Here is a 23,582-nt window from a genome sequence, read left to right on the forward strand (position 1 = left end):
ACCACCTCAACAACCCCTCTTCAGCCCTCTGACTAATACTTTTATTAACTCCACACCACCTCCCAATTTCCACACTCTGAATTCTCTGCATAATATTTACTACACACATTGCCCTTAGACAGGACATCTCCACCGCCTCCAACCGCCTCCTCACTGCAGCATTTACAACCCAAGCTTCACACCCATATAAGAGTGTTGGTACCACTATACTTTCATACATTCCCTTCTTTGCCTCCGTAGATAATGTTTTTTTGTCTCCACATATACCTCAATGCACCACTCACCTTTTTTCCTTCATCAATTCTATGGTTAACCTCATCCTTCATAAACCCATTCACTGACAAGTCAACTCTCAAATATCTGAAAACATTCTCTTCTTCCATATGCGCTCTCTCCAATGTGATATCCAATTTTTCTTTATCTAAATCATTTGATACCCTCATCACCTTATTCTTATCTATGTTCACTTTCAACTTTCTACCGTTACACACCCTCCCAAACTCGTCCACTAACCTTTGCAGCTTTTCTTTAGAATCTTCCATAAGCACAGTATCATCAGCAAAAAGTAACTGTGTCAACTCCCATTTTGTATTTGATTCCCCATAATTTAATCCCACCCCTTTCCCCAACACCTTAGCATTTACTTCTTTTACAACCCATCTATAAATATATTAAACAACCATGGTGACATTACACATCCCTGTCTAAAACCTCCTTTTACCAGGAAGTAATCTCCCTCTCTCCTACACCCTAACCTGAGCCTCACTATCCTCATAAAAACTCTTTACAGTATTTAGTAACTTACTACCTATTCCATATACTTGCAACATCTGCCACGTTGCTCCCCTATTCACTCTATCATATGCCTTTTCTAAATCCATAAATGCAATGAAAATTTCCCTACCTTTATCTAAATACTGTTCACATATATGCTTCAATGTAAACACCTGATCTACACATTCCCTACCCACTCTGAAGCCTCCTTACTCATCTGCAATCCTACTCTTTGTCTTACCTCTAATTCTTTCAGTAATAACCCTACGTACACTTTTCCTGGTATACTCAGTAAACTTATTCTCCTCTAATTTTTACAATCTCTTTTGCCTCCCTTCTTTTTATATAAAGGACCTATACATGCTCTCTGCCAATCCCTAGGTACCTTCCTTCCCCTCTTTCATACATTTATTAAACAAAAATACCAACCACTCCAGCACTGTATCCCCCCCCCTTGCTTTTAACATTTCTGTCATAATCCCGTCAGTTCCAGCTGCCTTACCCCCTTTCATTCTATGTAATGCCTCACCCACCTCCCCAACACTCACATCCTGCTCTTCTTCACTCTTAAAAAATGTTATACCTGCCATCCCAGTGCATGAAATTACTGCCTCCCTTTCTTCATCGACATTTAAAAGTTTCTCAAAATATTCCCACCATCTACCTAATACCTCCAGCTCCCCATATACTAACTCCCCTACTCTGTTTTTAACTGACAAATCCACTCGTTCCCTAGGCTTTCTTAACTTGTTTATCTCACTCCAAAATTTTTTTCTTATTTTCATCAAAATTTCTTGCCAGTGCCTCTCCCACTCTATCATCTGCTCTCTTTTGCACTCTCTCACCACTCTCTTCACCTTTCTTTTACTCACCATATACTTGACTCTTCTTATAACACTTCTGCTTTGTAGAAACCTCTCGTGAGTTACCTTTTTCTCTTTTATCACGCCCTTTATTTCATCATTCCACCAATCATTCCTCTTTCCTCCTGCACTCACCCTCCTATAACCACAAACTTCTGCCCCATATCATAATTCTACATTTTTAAAACTATTCCAAGCCTCTTAACCCCCCCACTACTTATACTTGCACTAGCCCACCTTTCTGCCAATAGTTGCTTATATCTCACCCTAACTTCCTCCTCCCTTAGTTTATACACCTTCACCTCTCTCTTACTTGCTGTTGCCAAATTCTTTTTGTCCTAACTGTAGCTACAACTATATAATGATTCGATATATCAGTTGCCCCTCATTAACCATGTACATCCTGAAGCCTGCCCATCAACCTTTTATCCACCAATACATAATCTAACAAACTACTTTCATTGCATGCTATATCATACCTTGTATACTTATTTATCCTCTTTTTCATAAATTATGTATTACATATTACCAAACCTCTTCCTACACATAGCTCAATTAAAGGCTCCCCATTTTCATTTACCCCTGGCACCCCAAATTTACCTACTACTCCCTCCACAATATTTTTACCCACTTTAGCATTGAGATCCCCAACAATAAGTACTCTCTCACTTGGTTCAAAACTCCCCACACACTCACTCAACATTTCCCAAAATCTCTCTCACTCCTCTATACTTCTCTCTTCTCCAGGTACATAAACGCTTACTATAACCCACTTTTCCCATCCAACCCTTATTTTAGTCTACATAATCCTTAAATTTATATATTCCTATTCCCTCTTTTCCTGCCATAACTTATCCTTCAACATTATTGCTACTCCTTCTTTAGTTCTAACTCTATTTATTTATTTATTTAATAATTTGAACATACATACAGAGGTACAAAAAAATATAGGTAAGAGCAGCATGCCAGAGCCACTTGTATGCATAGCATTACGGGCAGGCTTAAAATTAACTTAAGATTAACTAAGCAATGGTGTAATCAGCGATAAAACATTATTGTAAACAGATAACAATAAAGCACAAATGAGTATTACAAAGACAGGCCATATGGTTGCATGCATTGCTGTACATTCAGTAGAATGGAGTATTCTGTTAGGTAGTGTATTTAAAAAATAACAAAGTTAGATTGGGTCTTAGGTTTAACATTTATGTGATATAATTGTGAGAAACATTTAAGATATACAATTTATAAGGTTCAGTTATTCAGTATTTATTTGGTTTTGGGTGAGTAAGTGATCTTTGAGAAGAGACTTGAATTTATAAACAGGTAGTGTTTCTTTTATATTTACAGGTAATGAATTCCAGATTTTAGGGCCTTTTATGTGCATTGAGTTTTTGCATAGCGTGAGATGGACACGAGGAACATCAAAGAGTGATCTGTGCCTTGTGTTATGGTCATGTGTTCTGTTGAGGTTGGCAAGGAGATGTTTGAGGGGAGGGTTATTATCAGGTTTAAGTGTTCTATGTATGTAATAGGTGCAGTAATAAGTATGGATGTTTTGTATGGTGAGTAGGTTTAGTGTTTTGAATATTGGTGGAGTGTGTTGCCTGTAGTGGGAATTTGTTATCATTCTGACTGCAGCTTTTTGTTGGGTAATTAGTGGTCTGAGATGGTTAATTGTTGTTGAGCCCCATGCACAAATTCCATAGGTGAGATATTCAAATTCAAATTCAAATTCAAAGTTTATTCTCTATAAGGATTACAATGCTGAGCTTACAGAATTTGGTAAATAAGAGAGTGGTATAGGGCCAGGAGGGCTGACTGTGGAACATAGTACCGTATCTTCGATAGTATGCCTACGGTCTTGGAAATTTTCTTAGAAATTTGTTGTATATGTGTATGAAATTTGAGTCTATTATCAAGGTGGATTCCTAAGAATTTTCCCTCTGTTAGCTTTGTGATAGGTGATCCATTTATCATTATGTTAAGAGGGACATCTGTAGCTCTGTTACCAAACTGAATGAAGTAGGTTTTGTCAATGTTTAGTGTAAGTTTGTTAGTCCTCATCCAGGTAGATATTTTCTGTAATTCGGTATTTACAGTATTGGCTAGCATGACTAGGCTCGGGTGAGAGAAGACGTATGTAGTGTCATCTGCAAATAGTGTGGGTTTGAGTAATTGCGAAGCATTTGGTAGGTCATTTATGTATAGGAGAAAGAAGAGGGCCAAGGACACTTCCCTGTGGGACACCAACTGTAATTGGTTGTGCGGAAGAGTTTGCCCCATTTGTTTACACATATTGGCTTCTGTTGCTGAGGTATGACTTGAGGTAGTTGAGGGAGTGCCCTCTTATACCATAGTGTGACAATTTTATGTGGAGCAAGTCATGGTCAACTGTATCAAAAGCTTTACGTAAGTCAATGAAGATCCCCAGTGGGACTTCTTTTTTCTCTATTGCAGTGTATATATGTTCTAGCATGTGTATAATAGCATCATTAGTATTTTTATTAGGCCTGAATCCAAATTGGCAGGGGTTGAGTATGTTTTGGGAGATGAGGTAGGAGTAGATTCGTTTATGAATTAATTTTTCAAAGATTTTTGAGAGAGGGTGTAAGTTGGATATTGGCCTATAGTTATTCAACTCTGTTTGGTCTCCTCCTTTATGGATCGGGGTAACCCTTCCTATTTTGAGAACTGTAGGGATGGTAGAGGATTCAGTGGATTTGTTAAAGAGTGTAGCAATGATTGGTGATAGCACTTGTGACACTTTTTTGTATATAAAGTGTGGTAAGGTATTTAAATCTCCTGCCTTGTTTTTTAGTGTGTTGATAATAAGAGAGACTTCGTATGGGTTAGTCGGAGCTAGGAACCCCTGACCTAATCTCATTTATTTCTTCCTACTGAAACTCTCCCAACTCCTTCAACCTTGTTTCTCTTAAAGCCAGGACATCCAGCTTCTTCTCATTCATAACATCCACAATCGTCTCTTATCATTCACACAACATCCATGCACATTCAGACATCCCATTTTGACGATTTTCTTCTTTTTCTTTTTAGTAGGCTATATGGAAAAAGGGGTTACTAGCCCATTGTTCCCAGCATTTAAGTTCACTTGTACAACATGCATGGCTTACAGAGGAAAGATTCTCATTCCACTTCCCCATGGAAATGAAAGGAAAAACAATAAGAACAACAAGTATTAAGATAAAATCAAAGAAAATTTAGATGAATGTGTATACATAAACATGTACAATGTGAGAAACACATAATTTATGAAAAAGTTTGTAGAAAAATACAAAGATGGTGGTGGTAGAGTGGAAGCAGTTGTGATAGTGGTTGATGAACATAAGAACCTAAGAAAGGAGGATCACTGCAGCAGGCCTGTTGGCCCATGCTCGGCAGGTCCTTTACAATTCATCCCACTAACGAAACATTTTCCCAACCCAGTCCTCAATGCTACCCAAGAAATAAGTTCTGATAACTCTATCCACTCATTTGCAAGTCCCAAATGAGTGGATAGTTATCAGAGCTTATTTCTTGGGTAACATTGAGGACTGAGTTGGGAAAATATTTCGTTAGTGGGATGAATTGTAAAGGACCTGCCGAGCATGGGCCAACAGGCCTGCTGCAGTGATCCTTCTTTCTTATGTTCATCAACCACTATCACAACTGCTTCCACTCTACCACCACCATCTTTGTATTTTTCTACAAACTTTTTCATAAATTATGTGTTTCTCACATTCTTTACCAAAGGGCTGGCACTAGAAGCTTTCTTTGGTGGTAGTGATGGTGGTAGAAGGTAGTAGTGATGGTGGTAGTGGGTTCCTTCATTAGTGATTCAGTGATTCTACCAACTCCTCCAATGTTGTTGGAGTTATATAGGGCTACAAAAACCACCGCCGACTCAGGTGCTGCTTCACCACCATTATGGATGGTTGTTAGGTAAGACACATATGCAACAGTTAGGTATCTTTATTTCGAAACATTTCGCCTACACAGTAGGCTTCTTCAGTCGAGTACAGAAAAGTTGATAGAAGCAGAAGAGACTTGAAGAGGCTTACGCTCAGTGGCCCTTATATACCCAACAACAACACAACACAACACCTCTCGTGACATACATAATGACTTACGTTATTCATTCTAGAGTATATTCCATGTTTCTATGTTATTAATATTGTTTATTATGTCATATTAGTTGAATTGTGATAGATAAATAAGCCATAGAGTTGATATTAGTGTCATATTCTCCAACAATAAACTTGTCATCCCTCCCTCACATAAACAAATAGCCAATAAGAACATAACAATGGAAGAACACTGCAGGTCTACTGGCCCATACAAGGCAGGTCCTTATCAAAATGACCTCCACCCAAAGCTACCCAAGAATTTACTCCCGTACCCAATGACACAAATCAAACTCAGCTCCCCCAACTCGTATATTTGTCCAATCTCTTCTTAAAGCTACCCAAGGTCCTAGCCTCGATCACCCTACTGGTAAGTGTGATGTTAAATAAGAAATTAAGAAAGTAGGAACACTGGAACAGGCCTGCTTGCCCATACTAGGCCGGTCCTTCACAAATCCAACCCACTAACAGAACAAATGCTACCCAAGCAATAAGCTCAGGTGCAAGTCTGACTCAAATCCAACCCCTTTCACTCGTGTATTTATCCAACCTAAATTTGAAACTACCCAAGCCATAGCTTTTAGAACATTGGAAAGGAGGAACACTGCAATAAGCCTGGTGGCCCATATTAGGCCAGTCCTTCTACATGTATGTGTAGTGTGACATAAGTGTAAGCAGAGGTAGCAAGATATACCTGAAATCTTGTATGTTTATGAGACAAAAAAGACACCAGCAATCCTACCATCATATAAAACAAATACAGGCTTCCTTTTTACACTCACTTGGTAGGACGGTAGTACTTAAGTGAATGGTTGCTGCCTACCAACCTACTACCTGATTATTATTATTATTTTTTTTTTTTTTTTTTCAACAAGTTGGCCATCTCCTACCGAGGCAGGGTGACCCAAAAAAGAAAGAAAATCCCAAAAAATAAAATACTTTCCTCATCATTCAACACTTTCACCACACTCGCACATTATCACTGTTTTTGCAGAGGTGCTCAGGATACAACAGTTTAGAAGCATACACATATAAAGATACACAACATATCCCTCCAAACGGCCAATATCCCAAACCCCTCCTTTAAAGTGCAGGCATTGTACTTCCCATTTCCAGGACTCAAGTCCGACTATATGAAAATAACCGGTTTCCCTGAATCCCTTCACTAAATATTACCCTGCTCACACTCCAACAGATCGTCAGGTCCCAAGTACCATTCGTCTCCATTCACTCCTATCTAACATGCTCACGCACGCTTGCTGGAAGTCCAAGCCCCTCACCCACAAAACCTCCTTTACCCCCTCTTTCCAACCTTTTCGAGTATGACCCCTACCCAGCCTTCCTTCCCCTATAGATTTATATGCTTTCCATGTCATTCTACTTTGATCCATTCTCTCTAAATGACCAAACCACCTCAACAACCCCTCTTCTGCCCTCTGACTAATACTTTTATTAACTCCACACCTTTTCCTAATTTCCACACTCCGAATTTTCTGCATAATATTTACACCACACATTGCCCTTAAACAGGACATCTCCACTGCCTCCAACCGTCTCCTCGCTGCTGCATTTACCACCCAAGCTTCACACCCATATAAGAGTGTTGGTACTACTATACTTTCATACATTCCCTTCTTTGCCTCCATAGATAATGTTTTTTGACTCCACATATACCTCAACGCACCACTCACCTTTTTTCCCTCATCAATTCTATGATTAACCTCATCCTTCATAAATCCATCCGCCGACACGTCAACTCCCAAGTATCTGAAAACATTCACTTCTTCCATACTCCTCCTCCCCAATTTGATATCCAATTTTTCTTTATCTAAATCATTTGACACCCTCATCACCTTACTCTTTTCTATGTTCACTTTCAACTTTCTACCTTTACACACATTCCCAAACTCATCCACTAACCTTTGCAATTTTTCTTTAGAATCTCCCATAAGCACAGTATCATCAGCAAAATGTAACTGTGTCAATTCCCATTTTGAATTTGATTCCCCAAAATTTAATCCCACCCCTCTCCCGAACACCCTAGCATTTACTTCCTTTACAACCCTATCTATAAATATTTTAAACAACCATGGTGACATTACACATCCCTGTCTAAGGCCTACTTTTACCGGGAAGTAGTCTCCCTCTCTTCTACACACCCTAACCTGAGCCTCACTATCCTCATAAAAACTCTTTACAGCATTTAATAACTTACCACATCTTCCATATACTTGCAACATCTGCCACATTGCTCCTCTATCCACCCTATCATATGCCTTTTCTAAATCCATAAATGCAATAAAAACTTCCCTACCTTTATCTAAATGCTGTTCACATATATGCTTCAATGTAAACACTTGATCTACACATCCCCTACACACTCTGAAACCTCCTTGCTCATCCGCAATCCTACATTCTGTCTTACCTCTAATTCTTTCAATTATAACCCTACCGTACACTTTTCCTGGTATACTCAGTAAACTTATTCCTCTATAATTTTTACAGTCTCTTTTGTCCCCTTTCCCTTTATATAAAGGGACTATACATGCTCTCCGTCAATCCCTAGGTACCTTCCCCTCTTTCATACATTTATTAAACAAAAGTACCAACCACTCCAACACTATATCCCCCCCTGCTTTTAACATTTCTGTCATGATCCCATCAGTTCCAGCTGCTTTACCCCCTTTCATTCTACGTAATGCCTCACGCACCTCCCCCACACTTACATTCTGCTCTTCTTCTTCTTCTTTAATATTATTATTATTATTATTATTAGATGAATTGAAAGCCCTGACACAAGCATATTCAGAGGACGTAATGCTCTGACAAAAAATAACTTGAGACCTATTTTCATAACAGAGTAAGAGGATTGTTGAACACTACTCATAATGAATAATGTGCCTGTAGCCTCTGCTTAGCATGTGCCTCATTATCTGGATCTGGAAGATATGCCCCCCAGAGAGTACCAATTGTAAAGAAGCCTCATTAACTCCTAAAACTTGTCTCTGGGATCCTGTCCACTTATAGAAACCTTGCTTTGATGTATGATAAGAGAGGAAAATAGTCAAGATAGGTTCAAAAGGCCTAGAAGAATGTGCAGAACTGAATAGATTAAAAGAAGTGATGGTGGGTGCTGTAAGTGAGGGGCTCCAGAGAATGGAATGCCAGGAAAAGATGGAGATTTTCACAAACATCACTTCATTGATTTACCAAGACCACCCCAGTCATAAAAGAAGGATGGTCAACATAACCTGCTGTACTGACACCAGAATCTCTCAGAAAGTTCTCATCCTATAAAGACAACACAGTAATGGAGCAAAGTATCATGAGATCAACATTTCCTCAGGGCTGGAGCTCACTTTAGTACAGTGGAATGTCTTGTTTCATGCAAGATGATAAAACAGAGAAGTTAGCCTTCACAATCCCAACAAAACATTGGAGGTGGGTCATCTTTAGTTTGAACACTTATTTTCTTATGACAAAAATGTCTAGCCTCCATAACCTTATGCAAATATGGCAAAGCAGTCATAGAAGCTATTGTCATAAACATAGTAAGGTGTGGTATGGAGAGTCAAACCTGGGAGGTGCAGGTACCAGGAATCAGGCTGGATAAACTCAGAGAGAGCAAACAAAATAATCCTCAGCAACAATTTAATGAAAATCAAACGTGACTGAAAAGTTTTCATTGCATTTTGAGCAGAAATCAAGAGTAAGCATGCTTAATATTCCTCACTAATACCTAAGCTGCAAAGTTCCCATACCAAAGATAAAAATACTGGGATTCTGACAGACAATAAGGCATACTTGTTTAGCATTATGATTCAATCTAGTATTCATCTGATTCACATGTTTTCCAGTAAATAGCTTAAACAGAGCACTTTAGTGTTTTTCCAAGTCACCAGGTAGTTAGTGGTAAGTACAGTACTGTCACTTGGCATTGAAACTAGTGTGTGGCTTTCATCCATGAATTACTGAGAGGTGGTTAGCCAAGATGGAAAAACTTGTGAGTAGACATGTCTGTTAGACTGGGGAGTAAATGTTTAAGTTGCTTCGGAGCCACAGAATTATCAGTACTTTGCTAGTATAAGTCTTGACTTAAAATTATTTTAGGTTCAAGAAAGCACACTGAACAAGATCTCCTGTCAGAAAAAGGCCTATGTTCCAAACAGAATGCATGCAAATAACCATCCTCCTAGATGGAGAAGCAAGTTGAATATCCACATAAACAATGTAAGTTCTTTAAATTGATAAAAGGCCTTTATCGAACAGAGACGGGCAGCCTTATGAGGTTTGGGGCTGTGGTGTAAGTCATCATAAGGAGAGCAGGGGTTCATGAAAAAATGTAAACAGGGAATTAATAACAAGGCTAATATGATGTCTATTACTGGTACTACAGAGGTTATACAGACAGGTTGCAATTTCTGTTAGTGGTTTATGGAACCAAAACACAGAACAGGCAAACTTAGCACTTCATTAACATAATTAATTTTTACTTATTACAGTACATGTATTTTATCATGCTATTATAATAATAATAATATTTTATTTTGACATACATGTTTGTACAAAGGAATATAATAGTTGGGTGTACATGCCAAAAGCCCCTTTATATGAGCATTTTGCAAACTTAAAACTAACTTAAGATTAATAAGGCAATAACAGTACATATGGTCATTAGATGAATTACATTGAATACAGGAGGTCATGTTATATTGCTTTAACCCTTAAATGGTCCAAACGTATATATACGTTTTTTCAACATCTGAAAGTATGTAAAAAAATGTAGATCTTCTTTTTTGTTTTACATTTGAAAACGTGTAAAAAAAACTTTTATCTACATTTTTTTTTTTATATTTGAAAATACGTAAAAAAAAGTAGATCTACTTTTGTAGCACTACGAATTTGAACGTCGATCTGTTTGGACTGTTAAAGGGTTAATAATTCTTGTAGAGAAGACGTACAGTTTTGATTATTAACCTTTGGCAGACACAATGGAATGATTAACATTTGAGAGATAAAACTGAACAAGATAAACTATCGGACACAGTAATAGTTAACAGTCCACTTTTTCCCAGTGATATGAACCAAACAAACAGTAAAGAAATTACTCTGCAGATCATAAAGGACCAAACAAGTGTTATTGTACCGGAGTCAGAAATAAAAGAAGCCAGGTTACTAGGATCCCATGGTAGAAAAAGTGTTATGCTTAGATTCCACTCACATGACAGGAAAAAAGACATAATTATTGCATCTATTAAAGTAAAGAAAGAGGTATACATAAACGAGTGTCTTACCAAAAAACGTCAGAACCTCCTGTATAGAGTCAGAAAACTTAAGCGGGAGAATAATGACAATACACCAATGCTTCACACGAGATGGGAAAATTCTTGTTAGGAAAACAAATGTAGGTCAACTGTACACAATCACGAACGAGAATGATCTATCACGATTTCTCAAGGATACTAATCTTACAGAGAATAACTAAACAATGTCCAACTTAAAAGCCTACGTAGTGTAGTGTATGTTTTGCTCCATTATTGTTCAAATTTCATTGTACAATCTCTTAGTAATTAAATAATCAACTACCTCATTTTGTGATTTTACTAGTAAGCATAAGTCACCTTATGTAATTTTCTTATTTACTATTGTTTGCTTAAACATTAGCTGAATTGATACTTTCTCTGTCCATATTACTACCTCATATTTTTTTAAATACTATCAATTGATATTACTTACTAAAATTAATAATTATCATTTTTACTATAATTTCAATTTACTCTTAACATTTTTGACATTTAATAACCATTACTTGTCTAATTACCTTTACCTGTTTTAATACCACATTTACTATCTTAGAGTACTCTTAATTACCTTGTACTGCCACATAACCTCTAGTATAACTACCAGTGCAATATTGAATGAAATAAACATTACTTTTTCACTTTTTTGTAATCATTATTACTTACTAAAATTTTATTAAACACCATATTTACTACCAGTCAATTTTACTTTTGTACATTAAACATTTTTTTTTATACTTCCCATAACATTTTGTTACCAAATTTTCAAGTTTGTACATTCAACTCCAACCTTTTTATTATCCTTTGTACCTGTGTACCTGTCTACCATCTTACTATCATATTATAACCAAGACATTACCCTTGTTATTTTTTACTATTATTCTTTTGGTACTTTAATTGTGAATTATATTTTGTCAATTTAAATCTAGTTATACTCCTGATCTTGTCAACAACCTATACCAGACTCTAGTGCAATTGCAAGTACCATTTCAATTTGTATTCTTATAATTATAAGTTTATATTATAATTCCTACTCTAAGATTGTTTTCATATCTTAGTGACTATATTGTGTGTGCAATTAGTGTATATTTCAATTATATTATTGTTCAAGGCCCTTAACTATCTTTTGCTAACTAGTACCAACTACCTCATATATTTTTTTTTCTACTTTTTTTTATTCCTTTGCTACTTAACTTGTATATTTTATCTTGTCAATTTAAATCTAGTTATACTCTAATTCTTGTAAACAACTTATATAACACCTTAGTGCAATTACAATTGAGAGTCTTGTGCCTTTTTTATATTATTAGATTAAACTGAGTTGTACTATAGTCAATACCAAATTTATTATATTAGACCATATTGCAATTACTAGTGAGAGACTGGTGCTATTTTTAATTTGTATTTTTATATTATTAGATTAAATCTAGTTGTACTATAGCTCATTCTAGCTCAAAACATAGACTCCACAAAAGTCATTATATTAGACCTTAGTGCAATTATTTGATTACCACTTTATTGTTCACCACAACTTATATTAGTCCCTTTTATATTATAATTTTATATTATAATTCATTATTTTTACATTTGTTAAATAATTCAGGTGCTATTTTTTTAGCTTTAGAATATTTACTTTGTTTTAGACTTAATTCTAACTATAGATTCACTACAAATCTTATGATTACAAGCATTGATCCTGATACCAACCTCTTATTTAATGACTTAAATGATTCAAACAGTTACTGTAATTACTACACAGCAGAACAATCAAAGGCACTTCTCAGAGCCAACAACAACATAACTATCTTTAACTACAATATCAGATCTTTAAGCAAGCATTACGATGACCTCCTAACATTACTAAATTCCTTGCATGCCACTATGTCCATCATTACACTAACTGAAACCTGGCTAAAGCCTGATACTACAGATGTCTATGCCATTCCTGGTTACACAGCCATACACAACTGTAGGCCAGACCAACAAGGGGGTGGCACAGCTATATACTACTCAGACCAACTAAAATGTATCACTAATACTTGCACAAGGGATGAACATGGGGAATATATAATAGCTAAATTCAAATCCAAATACATACAAAAACCTCTCACAGTGATAAACATCTACAGAGTTCCACAATCAAACATTAGCCAATTTAGTCAAAACCTAGGAAGTATGATAACTGATGCACGCATGAACAAAGATCACTTACTACTCTCAGGTGACTTCAATATAAATCTCCTGCAAGACCAGGACCCACACGTTACTGAATTCACAAACACAATGAGTAACTGCATGTTGCTACCAACAGTAACAAAACCTACAAGAGTTACGGAGACTAGTGTTTCCCTACTTGACCACATCTGGACCAACACCATATCCTCTTTAAAATCAGGCATAATTACAGATAATACCACAGAACACTACCCAACTTTCCTCATAACAACTCAGACTTCACAATGAGGCAGCCATTAATAACTTCACAACAGCAGTAACAAACATTGACTGGCACACTGAGCTAGAAATCTATACAGATATTGACGAATGTTTTAATAATTTTCTAAAAAAGACCCAATACCTCTATAACAAGCACTGCCCTAAAAAAACTAAACAGATGACAGCTAAGAGACTGAACAGTCCCTGGCTAACACCCAGCATTCTCAAATCCATAAATACAAAACACCGATATGAAAAACAGTACAGAATGGGTCACATAACCAGAGACCAAACAAAACGTTACTCGTCAATCCTAACCAGCCTGATAAGAAGGGCAAAAAAATTGTATTATGAGAACAGATTATCCAACTTACGAGGTGATATAAAAAAGACCTGGAAAACCCTATCAGAAATTCTGGGAACAAAAAAGATATCACGAAATAGCGAAATAAAATTAGCAAAATCAGATGAACCCCAACTCCCACCAACAGAAACAGCAAACAGACTCAATGATTTCTTCTCCACTATAGGACAAAACCTTGCCAATAAAATCCCAAACTCAGATACCCCACCAAATGACTACCTCACAGGCAACTACCCGAACACACTGTTCCTAGCTCCGACTAACCCATACGAAGTCTCCATTATTATCGACGCATTAAAAAACAAGGCAGGAGATTTAAATACCTTACCACCCTTTATATACAAAAAAGTGTCACAAGTACTATCACCAATCATTGCAACACTCTTTAACAAATCCATTGAATCCTCCACCTTCCCTACAGTTCTCAAAATAGCAAGGGTCACCCCGATCCATAAAGGAGGAGACCAAACAGAGTTGAATAACTATAGGCCAATATCCAATTTACACCCTCTCTCAAAAATCTTCGAAAAATTAATTCATAAACGAATCTACTCCTACCTCATCTCCCAAAACATTCTCAACCCCTGCCAGTTTGGATTCAGGCCTAATAAAAATACTAATGATGCTATTATACACATGCTAGAACATATATACACTGCAATAGAGAAAAAAGAAGTCCCACTGAGGATCTTCATTGACTTACGTAAAGCTTTTGATACAGTTGACCATGACTTGCTCCACGTAAAATTGTCACACTATGGTATTAGAGGGCACTCCCTCAACTACCTCAAGTCATACCTCAGCAACAGAAGCCAATATGTGTACGCAAATGGGGCAAGCTCTTCCGCTCAACCAATTACAGTTGGTGTCCCACAGGGAAGTGTCCTTGGCCCTCTTCTCTTTGTCCTATACATAAATGACCTACCAAATGTTTCGCAATTACTCAAACCCACACTTTTTGCAGATGACACCACATACGTCTTCTCTCACCCGAGCCCAGTCATGCTAGCCAATACTGTAAACACCGAATTACAGAAAATATCTACCTGGATGAGGACTAACAAACTTACACTAAACATTGACAAAACCTACTTCATTCAGTTTGGTAACAGAGCTACAGATGTACCTCTTAACATAACGATAAATGGATCACCTATCACAAAGCTAACAGAGGGAAAATTCTTAGGAATTCACCTTGATAATAGACTCAAATTTCATACACATATACAACAAATTTCTAAGAAAATTTCCAAGACTGTAGGCATACTATCGAAGATACGGTACTATGTTCCACAGTCAGCCCTCCTGGCCCTTTATCACTCTCTTATTTACCCCTATCTCACCTATGGAATTTGTGCATGGGGCTCAACAACAATTAACCATCTCAGACCACTAATTACCCAACAAAAGGCTGCAGTTAGAATGATAACAAATTCTCACTACAGGCAGCACACTCCACCAATATTCAAAACACTCAACCTACTCACCATACAAAACATCCATACTTATTACTGCACCTATTACATACATAGAACACTTAACTCTGATATTAACCCTCCCCTTAAACATCTCCTTGCCAACCTCAACAGTACACATGACCATAACACAAGGCACAGATCACTCTTTGATGTTCCTCGTGTCCATCTCATGCTATGCAAAACTCAATGCACCTAAAAGGCCCTAAAATCTGGAATTCATTACCTGTAAATATAAAAGAAACACTACCTGTTTATAAATTCAAGTCTCTTCTCAAAGATCACTTACTCACTCAAAACCAAATAAATACTGAATAACTGAACCTTATAAATTGTATATCCTAAATGTTACTCACAATTATATCACACAAATGTTAAACCTAGGACCCAATCTAACTTTGTTATTTTTTTAAATACACTACCTAACAGAATACTCCATTCGACTGAATGTACAGCAATGCAAGCAACCATATGACCTGTCTTTGTAATATTCATTTGTGCTTTATAGTTATCTGTTTACAATAATGTTTTATCACTGATTTCATCATTGCTTAGTTAATCTTAAGTTAATTTTAAGCCAGCCCGTAATGCTATGCATATAAGTGGCTTTGGCATGCTGCTCTTACCTGTATTTTTTTTGTACCTCTGTATGTATGTATGTATGCTAAAAATATTGATTATATTGATGAGAAAGTTTTACCTATGTTCATGACATTGAGAAAATGCATATATAGTTTTTACATATGTAATTATGATGGGCTGAGATAGGTTAAGGAGATAAGGTGATTTTTAACTGTACGTAGTTTTAAAAATGCTAGCTGAGTCAGAGGTTCTGGAGATTTCTGGCAGAGAGTTCCTGATTTTGGGCCTTTTTATGTACGGTGAGTTTTCGAAAAGCTTTAGCCTGACACGGGGAATGTCATAGAGGTTTTTGTGCTTAGTGTTGTGTCTGTGAGTCCTATTGCAACTATCAAGAAAGCGTTTCAGGTCGGGATTCATATTAGAATTGATTGTTCTGTAAATATAGGTTGTACAATAGTATGAGTGAATGTTTGGTATAGTGAGTAGGTTTAGGTCTTTGACGAGTGGGGAAGGGTGTTGTCTAGCAGTGGATTGTGTGATCATTCACACTGCGGCTTTTGTTGTGTTATTATTGATTTTAGGTGGTTTTTCATTGTGGAACCCCAGGCACATATAGCATAGGTGAGATATGGGTAGATCAGTGAATAGTATAGTGTAAGTAGGGCTGTTTGTGGTACACAGTAATGTATCTTTGAGAGGATGCCAACTGTTTTAGAATTTTTTTTTTTTTTTGTTATGTGTTATAAAAAGTGTTATAAGAAGAGTAGAGTAAAAGAAAGGTGAAGAGAGTGGTGAGAGAGTGCAAAAGGAGAGCAGATGATAGAGTGGGAGAGGCACTTCAAGAAATTTTAATGAAAATAAGAAAAAATTTTGGAGTGAGTTAAAAGTTAAGAAAGCCTAGGGAACAAATGGATTTTTCAGTTAAAAGCAGAGTAGGAGAGTTAGTAGATGGGGAGATGGAGGTATTGGGTAGATGGTGAGAATACTTTGAGGAACTTTTAAATGTCGACGAAGAAAGGGAGGCGGTAATTTCATGCACTGGCCAGGGAGGTATACCATCTTTTAGGAGTGAAGAAGGGCAGGATGTAAGTGTGGGGGAGGTGCATGAGGCATTATGTAGAATGAAAGGGGGTAAAGCAGCTGGAACTGATGGGATCATGACAGAAATGTTAAAAGCAGGGGGGGATATAGTGTTGGAGTGGTTGGCATTTTTGTTTAATAAATGTATGAAAGAGGGGAAGGTACCTAAGGATTGGCGGAGAGCATGTATAATCCCTTTATATAAAGGGAAGGGGAACAAAAGAGACTGTAAAAATTATAGAGGAATTAGTTTACTGAGTATACCAGTAAAAGTGTATGGTAGGGTTATTATTTAAAGAATTAGAGGTAAGACAGATTGTAGGATTGTGGATGAGCAAGGAGGTTTTAGAGTGGGTAGGGGATGTGTAGATCAGGTATTTACATTGAAGCATATATCTTTCTTTCTTTCAACACACCGGCTGTATCCCACCGAGGCAGGGTGGCCCAAAAGGAAAAACGAAAGTTTCTCCTTTTACATTTAGTAGTATATACAGGAGAAGAGGTTACTAGCCCCTTGCTCCCGGCATTTTAGTCGCCTCTTACAACACGCATGGCTTACGGAGGAAGAATTCTGTTCCACTTCCCCATGGAGATAAGAGGAAATAAACAAGAATAAGAACTAGAAAGAAAATAGAAGAAAACCCAGAGGGGTGTGTATATATATGCTTGTACATGTATGTGTAGTGTGACCTAAGTGTAAATAGAAGTAGCAAGATGTACCTGAAATCTTGCATGCTCATGAGACAGAAAAAAGGACACCAGCAATCCTACCATCATGTAAAACAATTACAGGCTTTCGTTTTACACTCACTTGGCAGGGAGGTTGCTGTCTACCAACCTACTACCTAGGTGAAGCATATATATGAACAGTATTTAGATAAAGGTAGGGAAGTTTTTATTGCATTTATGGATTTAGAACAGGCATGTGATAGAGTGGATAGGGGAGCAGTGTGGCAGATGTTGCAAGTACATATATGGAATAGGTGGTAAGTTACAAAATGCTGTCAAGAGTTTTTATGAGGACAGTGAGGCTCAGATTAGGGTGTGTAGAAGAGAGGGAGACTACTTCCCGGTAAAAGTGCAGAACCTGGAATTTTCCCTCATTATGTTCAGCAATATGGGTGTTGTTAAGCATAATAAGGGAAAATTCCTGGGTCAGCACTTTGAAATTTGTTGAATAAATTTTGTATCATTGTGTCTCTTTGTTAATGATATATGTATAAGAAAAGACATTGTATCTTTTAACAGGTGTTGGCTGACCAAGGTTTGGGGAAATATTGTGATCCTGAATTTGTACGAACAACTTCAAGGGAAATTGCAGAAGCCTTGGAAATGACCACTGAAGAAATGGATCGGGCTGCTCACAACATACTCTCTGCTTCCCAACAAGAACTAGCCCCTGAGGATGCCTCACCTGAGCATCCCCAACTACAAAGAGCATCCCGGGGTCCATCTAGACAACAAAAACAAGATTTATCATATTATGATCACCAATCACCTTTATAGAAATATGTGAATTAGAAACCTACTAATTCTGTTACATGGTGGTTTGTTGATGTGTCCATTCATCCTCTTCCAACCTCATGATTCCTTATGCATTATTGGAGGCTTTGTGAAGAGGCCTTCTTGAAGATGCTCGTACAAGGGTAACTAAGTGCTCTGGAAAGAGAACCCCTTTGGTCCTATGGTCCCACCCTCTCAAGCTGCCTCTACTCTGTGGATGTTCTTCTGTGGGAGGCATAGAGAGGGATTAACAGGGCTTTCTAGGGCATCTATTGAAAGTGAGAGGACAGGATGAGGCAGTGCTATTCTCCCAAACCTGTGAATAATTTTATACTTGTGAGTATAGTCATGTTCTCATCTTGGAAGGGAATCACAGGAGTTTGGGCCCTGCACTATTCCTATAATGCTGATGAAACTGCATCAGGAAGTATGGCAAAGCCTATTTTTCACATACAGCTATTAATGTGGTAGGGTGAACGAGCCATATTTGTTAGGATCTCGTTGTCTGGTTTGTGTACAAGTAATTGTTGGTTCATCCAATATGGTGAAGTACCCACAGGAGGCTTGATCCCTTGTGTGTGGGTTCTCCTAAACAAAGAGATTAGGACATGTAAAATGATAAGCAGATTCTAATTTTCGAGATGCTTTCAGTAAGATTATTTTTGTACATGAAAAATGGAATCTTACAGAAAGTCTGCTCCATTTATTAGAAAGCATGTCTTTTCCCATGTCTTCAGTCTTGTGCTCGCACTTGGAAGTTATCATGTTCCTGATTATATGGAGATATTAGATCAACTATGTAAATTCTCTATAAGGTAAGGTATTAGACAATTGTTTTATTCCCTGAAGAGTATGACAAGCTGTTCACTATATTCCTTACCATTGGTAGGATGTAACAGTATGCACAAATCGTATCCTCCATTATCATCAGGCAATGAGAACCAGCAAGTGAAATCAATGCTGTATAACCTCTACACATTTGAGTAGGGGTTAACTTATTTAACCCAAAGTGCCTCTCTCAATTGTGATAATCTGTTGTTATTTCCTCTCAAACAAGTTTCATTGAAAGGTACTGAAATCACCTCATGTCATCCATAGTTTCTTGAAACTTCTGTCTCTTAGGAATTTGCTTATTTTCCTTCAGAGTTAAATTTTGTTATTATTATTATTATTTATTATTATTGTCATTATTATTATTAATAGTTACAGTATTATTTACTTTTTCTCTATATTATTAATTTTATTACCAGATATTTTTGCTTGCCAGAAAAGCTGGCAGGTGGCTCTCACTTTTTTTGGTGAGTGTCTTTGTTATTGTTGTAGAAGTAGCAGTATAATTCTGTGATCCCAGAAACACGCGTGACACTTTTTGTCGGAAACCCAAACACACAACTTAGCCCAATACTCAAGTTTAGTCTGCATTCATATTCTGTAAAAGTTTGCATTGAATATTGCTAGTACTATATGCTCATTACTAAATGACAAAAAAAAAAAATAAAAAATGAGTTAATATATAGCAACAAAGCTCTAAGGGGGTGAGAATCAACAAAAGACGGATACTGCTTTTCAATATGATCTGAAATTAGAAGCAAGCAAGCTAAAACTGATGTAGAATCTGGAGTAAGTCATTTGCACTGGAAGAATAAGCAGAACTATTCAGGGTAAATGTGGCAACCAAGTACCTAACATTATCTTGTTTTGTCTTATGGGCTCAGTGATTCTGTCTACAGAAAGAAAATGTTGGTTTCTTGAATGGGCTCATTTATATCACTGGTCATGACAAGTTGGTTTTAAGTTCCACTTGTCTGATTTGTATTGATTTTTGACAAACAAGATTTAAGAATCTTGTTTTATTAGCATTTGTTATGATGTAAAAATTCCTTTAGGTGACTCTATAGGACTGTTAGTTTCATTAAAAGAATCTAAAGTTCGTTGTACGTTTATATCCATATTTTTTACCTCATTGTTGGAGGCTTTGAAAAGAGGTGGAGAGGTTTTTTATTTTTTGTTTAAATACTAAACTGGTACTATTGTGATAATATTAATGCATAAATTGAAACAAATATGAGTTAAATAAAAAAAATTGAAGCATAATCTAAACTCTGTGATATTAACTGATGTAGCAAGACAGAAGTGTGGGCTGTAGTAGAATATCATATTGGCTCAGTTTTTAAAGCACATTTTTTGAGAAATATGTCACATTAAATAACCAACATATGCTCATATGAACAAATAACTTTATCTCCCCATATTTTCAAACCCTCTATATGGTGGTCAGGTGCTGGAGACAAGGGCCACTTGAACCTCCTTTTGTGTCCCAGAAGAGGAATCCAGGGTCACAGTGACTAACTTTTGTCATGGATAGATGAATAGGGTAAAGTAGTCCTCTGTTTATATAATATGTATATTGAATAATCAAGAGGTTTTTAATATGACTAATATTTGCAAATTATATTGTGATTGCATTTGCATTATCATGATATGACCATAGGTAGTTCATATTTTGTCTGGAATCTTTTAGCCTTGAATATTCCTAGTTTGTGAATAACAACTTCCGAAGATCTCTGGTGCTCAATGTCCATGACATTTGTCTTTCGTGTTTCAACCATTACATACATCTATACCTAATGCATTTTCAGCCATTATCATAATTCATTTTAACAAATAACAAATTGTTAATATTTGATCAGTAGAGTGTAGGAAGCCAATTCCATTCTGGGATACAATTGTGTTATATAGACCCCCTGTAATGTTGACTATTTTGTTAAACAATATTGACCAGGCTTTGTGATGGTGAGTTAGCAGGCAAATTGTCTGCTGTTGCCATCCAAGTTTGGTTGTGGGAAATCTCTGTTATGCCTATGCCTGTGAAATGTGTGGATATATACAGTCAGTCAAATTACTTGTTCATAGTTTTTATTTAATCGTTATAGCAAGTGCAGTTTTTAAGGGTCAGATTTTTATTCATGTTAACTCTGTATAGTGGGGGAAGGTAAATATGGCAGACTGTATATTTCAGTAAAACATCTTAACTCCCATGCTCCTCTTTCATGAACTGTGGATCATTTATTCCAGGTGTTTGAAACGTGTCCTCTTAAAAGTTACGATGGATTTCTTCACGTATGCTCTATCAGTTAAGTTACGACAGATGTGTCACATGTAACAAATTATATTAGATACTGTAATATGCATGTGTCCTATCAGAGGTTTCTACAGATGTTTCACATGTTCCACCAGATGTTATTATCACACTTGTGCCATCAGGTGTTTCACATGTATGCCATCAGATGTTTTACATATGGACCATCAGGAGTTGCACAGGTGTGTCATCAGATGTTTCACATGTGCCATCAGATGTTTCACAAGTGTGTCATCAAATGTTGTACATGTGTGTCATCAGATATGTCACATGTGCCATCAGATGTTTCACATGTGTGCCAGAAGTTACTGCCAGTGTTTCACACGTGTTCCAACAGAAGTTACTGCATATGTTTCATGAACATCTCCTCAGTAATTGTAACATATTTTACACACATGCCCTCTGAAGTTAGTGTTGATTTTTCACATGTGAAGTATCAGGAGTTGCTTCAGATATTTGCATGTCTCACCTTCAGTTTTTTTGGAATACAGTATGTAACTTGGAAGTGTTTGGTAAACTTTTGACATGTGTACATTTATGAAAGCAAATTATTTAATTTGCTGTATTCATTGTTTAATTTTGGATATTGTTGCTATTTTTTAATTACAGCTAACTAAATTAATGTGATTTAATTTATCTTACGTTCTAAATAAATTAAGTATCAGTTGTATAATTATTTTATGGTGAAATTATAGTGTGGACTCCATAGGTACATATAGATAGTTTCATGGACCATTGCTGGACTCAAGTTCTCTGCTTCAAAGTGGCCGATTTTTTACGGTAGGTTTTTATATGAGGTCAGTATTAGATGTGGAGTTATGATCTTTTTTTTTTCCTATGAAAGAGTAGCACATGTAAATTTCTGCATAAAGAAGTGACAATATGTCTCACTGCACAAACATTGTTATTGTGAAATATTTGTATCTATTTAAAGGTGAATAATTGTCATCACTGGACAATGGTGACATATTTTCTACATAATTTTACTACTTCATCTAATTGTAATTAAAACACATTTTACTGGGAAACTGATGAAAGCTGTTGTGGCTGGTGTTGGCAGTTTATATGATTTTGTAAGGGATTTTTTTTTTTTTTTTTTTTTTTTTTTTTGTGAAAGAGGGAGTTTAGACTGACTGCACCCTGTATAGGGTTTGTTATGTAGCATCCTCATAAGATGTTTATCAAGAGTAATTTTCCAGTTTATTTTTTGTCATGGCTTATAAATTATGTTAACCCAAAATTTTACATTTATTGTACTTGAATTGTTACATATTTACATCTAGAAATTTGTAAAATAATACAATGTGATTGTTTTATTCTCTTGCATTGCTCAAAATTTTTGCAATAAAAGAGGCTAAAGCAATCAGTTTTTTCTGTGTTGAGCCCAAAGTGGGTCCTTCCCTTATTCCTTCTCTTTGTCGACTTTACATTTCCTGTCAGTCAGATAACTTTGTTTGCTTGTTATTGTATGTTGATCCAGAAATGTGTGGAAGGAACAATCACGAATTTACATTTGCCGATTCTCGTCATAATTTATACAGTGTTGTAGCAGTTCTCATTTGGAATAAAGCCTAACCTTGTAATAGTATGTGTATTACTGGTCCTGTGGACCACACCAAATTAACTGTTTAAAACTAAATAAATTGTATCAGTCATCTTAGACATCTGATGTGGAGTACAAAACAGATACAGTTTAATGGCACAAGAACTTGTGGATTCAATACAGATCATATGTTATCATTCTTGTCTGTAAAAAGATATTTTTACAATATCATTAAAGTAACAAATTGTGTAAAAAAAAAAAAAACACTGGGGACTGATCTGGTAGCCTTGCTCATTGCAAGATCACCACATTATCAAGTAAATCTTCTCATAAATGGTATTGGGCAACAGCAAAGACTTTAGAATCCTGGGTTTTAAAAAAAGACCAGGTTCAGAAGAT

The 23,582-nt window shown here is 36.5% G+C and overlaps 1 protein-coding gene across 14 annotated transcripts in view; it reads left to right on the forward strand.

The window, feature by feature from the left end:
* LOC128700135 (Ca[2+]-channel protein alpha[[1]] subunit D) overlaps positions 1-23,225 on the forward strand; it is a gene marked incomplete at its 5' end in the record, with an annotated part of 794,286 nt that extends 771,061 nt beyond the window's left edge. For all 14 annotated transcript variants that reach the window (XM_070100780.1, XM_070100771.1, XM_070100781.1 and 11 more), the window contains 1 exon segment: positions 18,247-23,225. In XM_070100780.1, coding sequence (XP_069956881.1) covers positions 18,247-18,504 — 258 coding nt within the window.
* Between the last annotated feature and the right edge of the window lie 357 nt (positions 23,226-23,582).

The sequence above is a fragment of the Cherax quadricarinatus genome, chromosome 74, assembly GCF_038502225.1.
Source record: "Cherax quadricarinatus isolate ZL_2023a chromosome 74, ASM3850222v1, whole genome shotgun sequence".
NCBI classification, from domain to species: Eukaryota; Metazoa; Arthropoda; class Malacostraca; order Decapoda; family Parastacidae; genus Cherax; species Cherax quadricarinatus.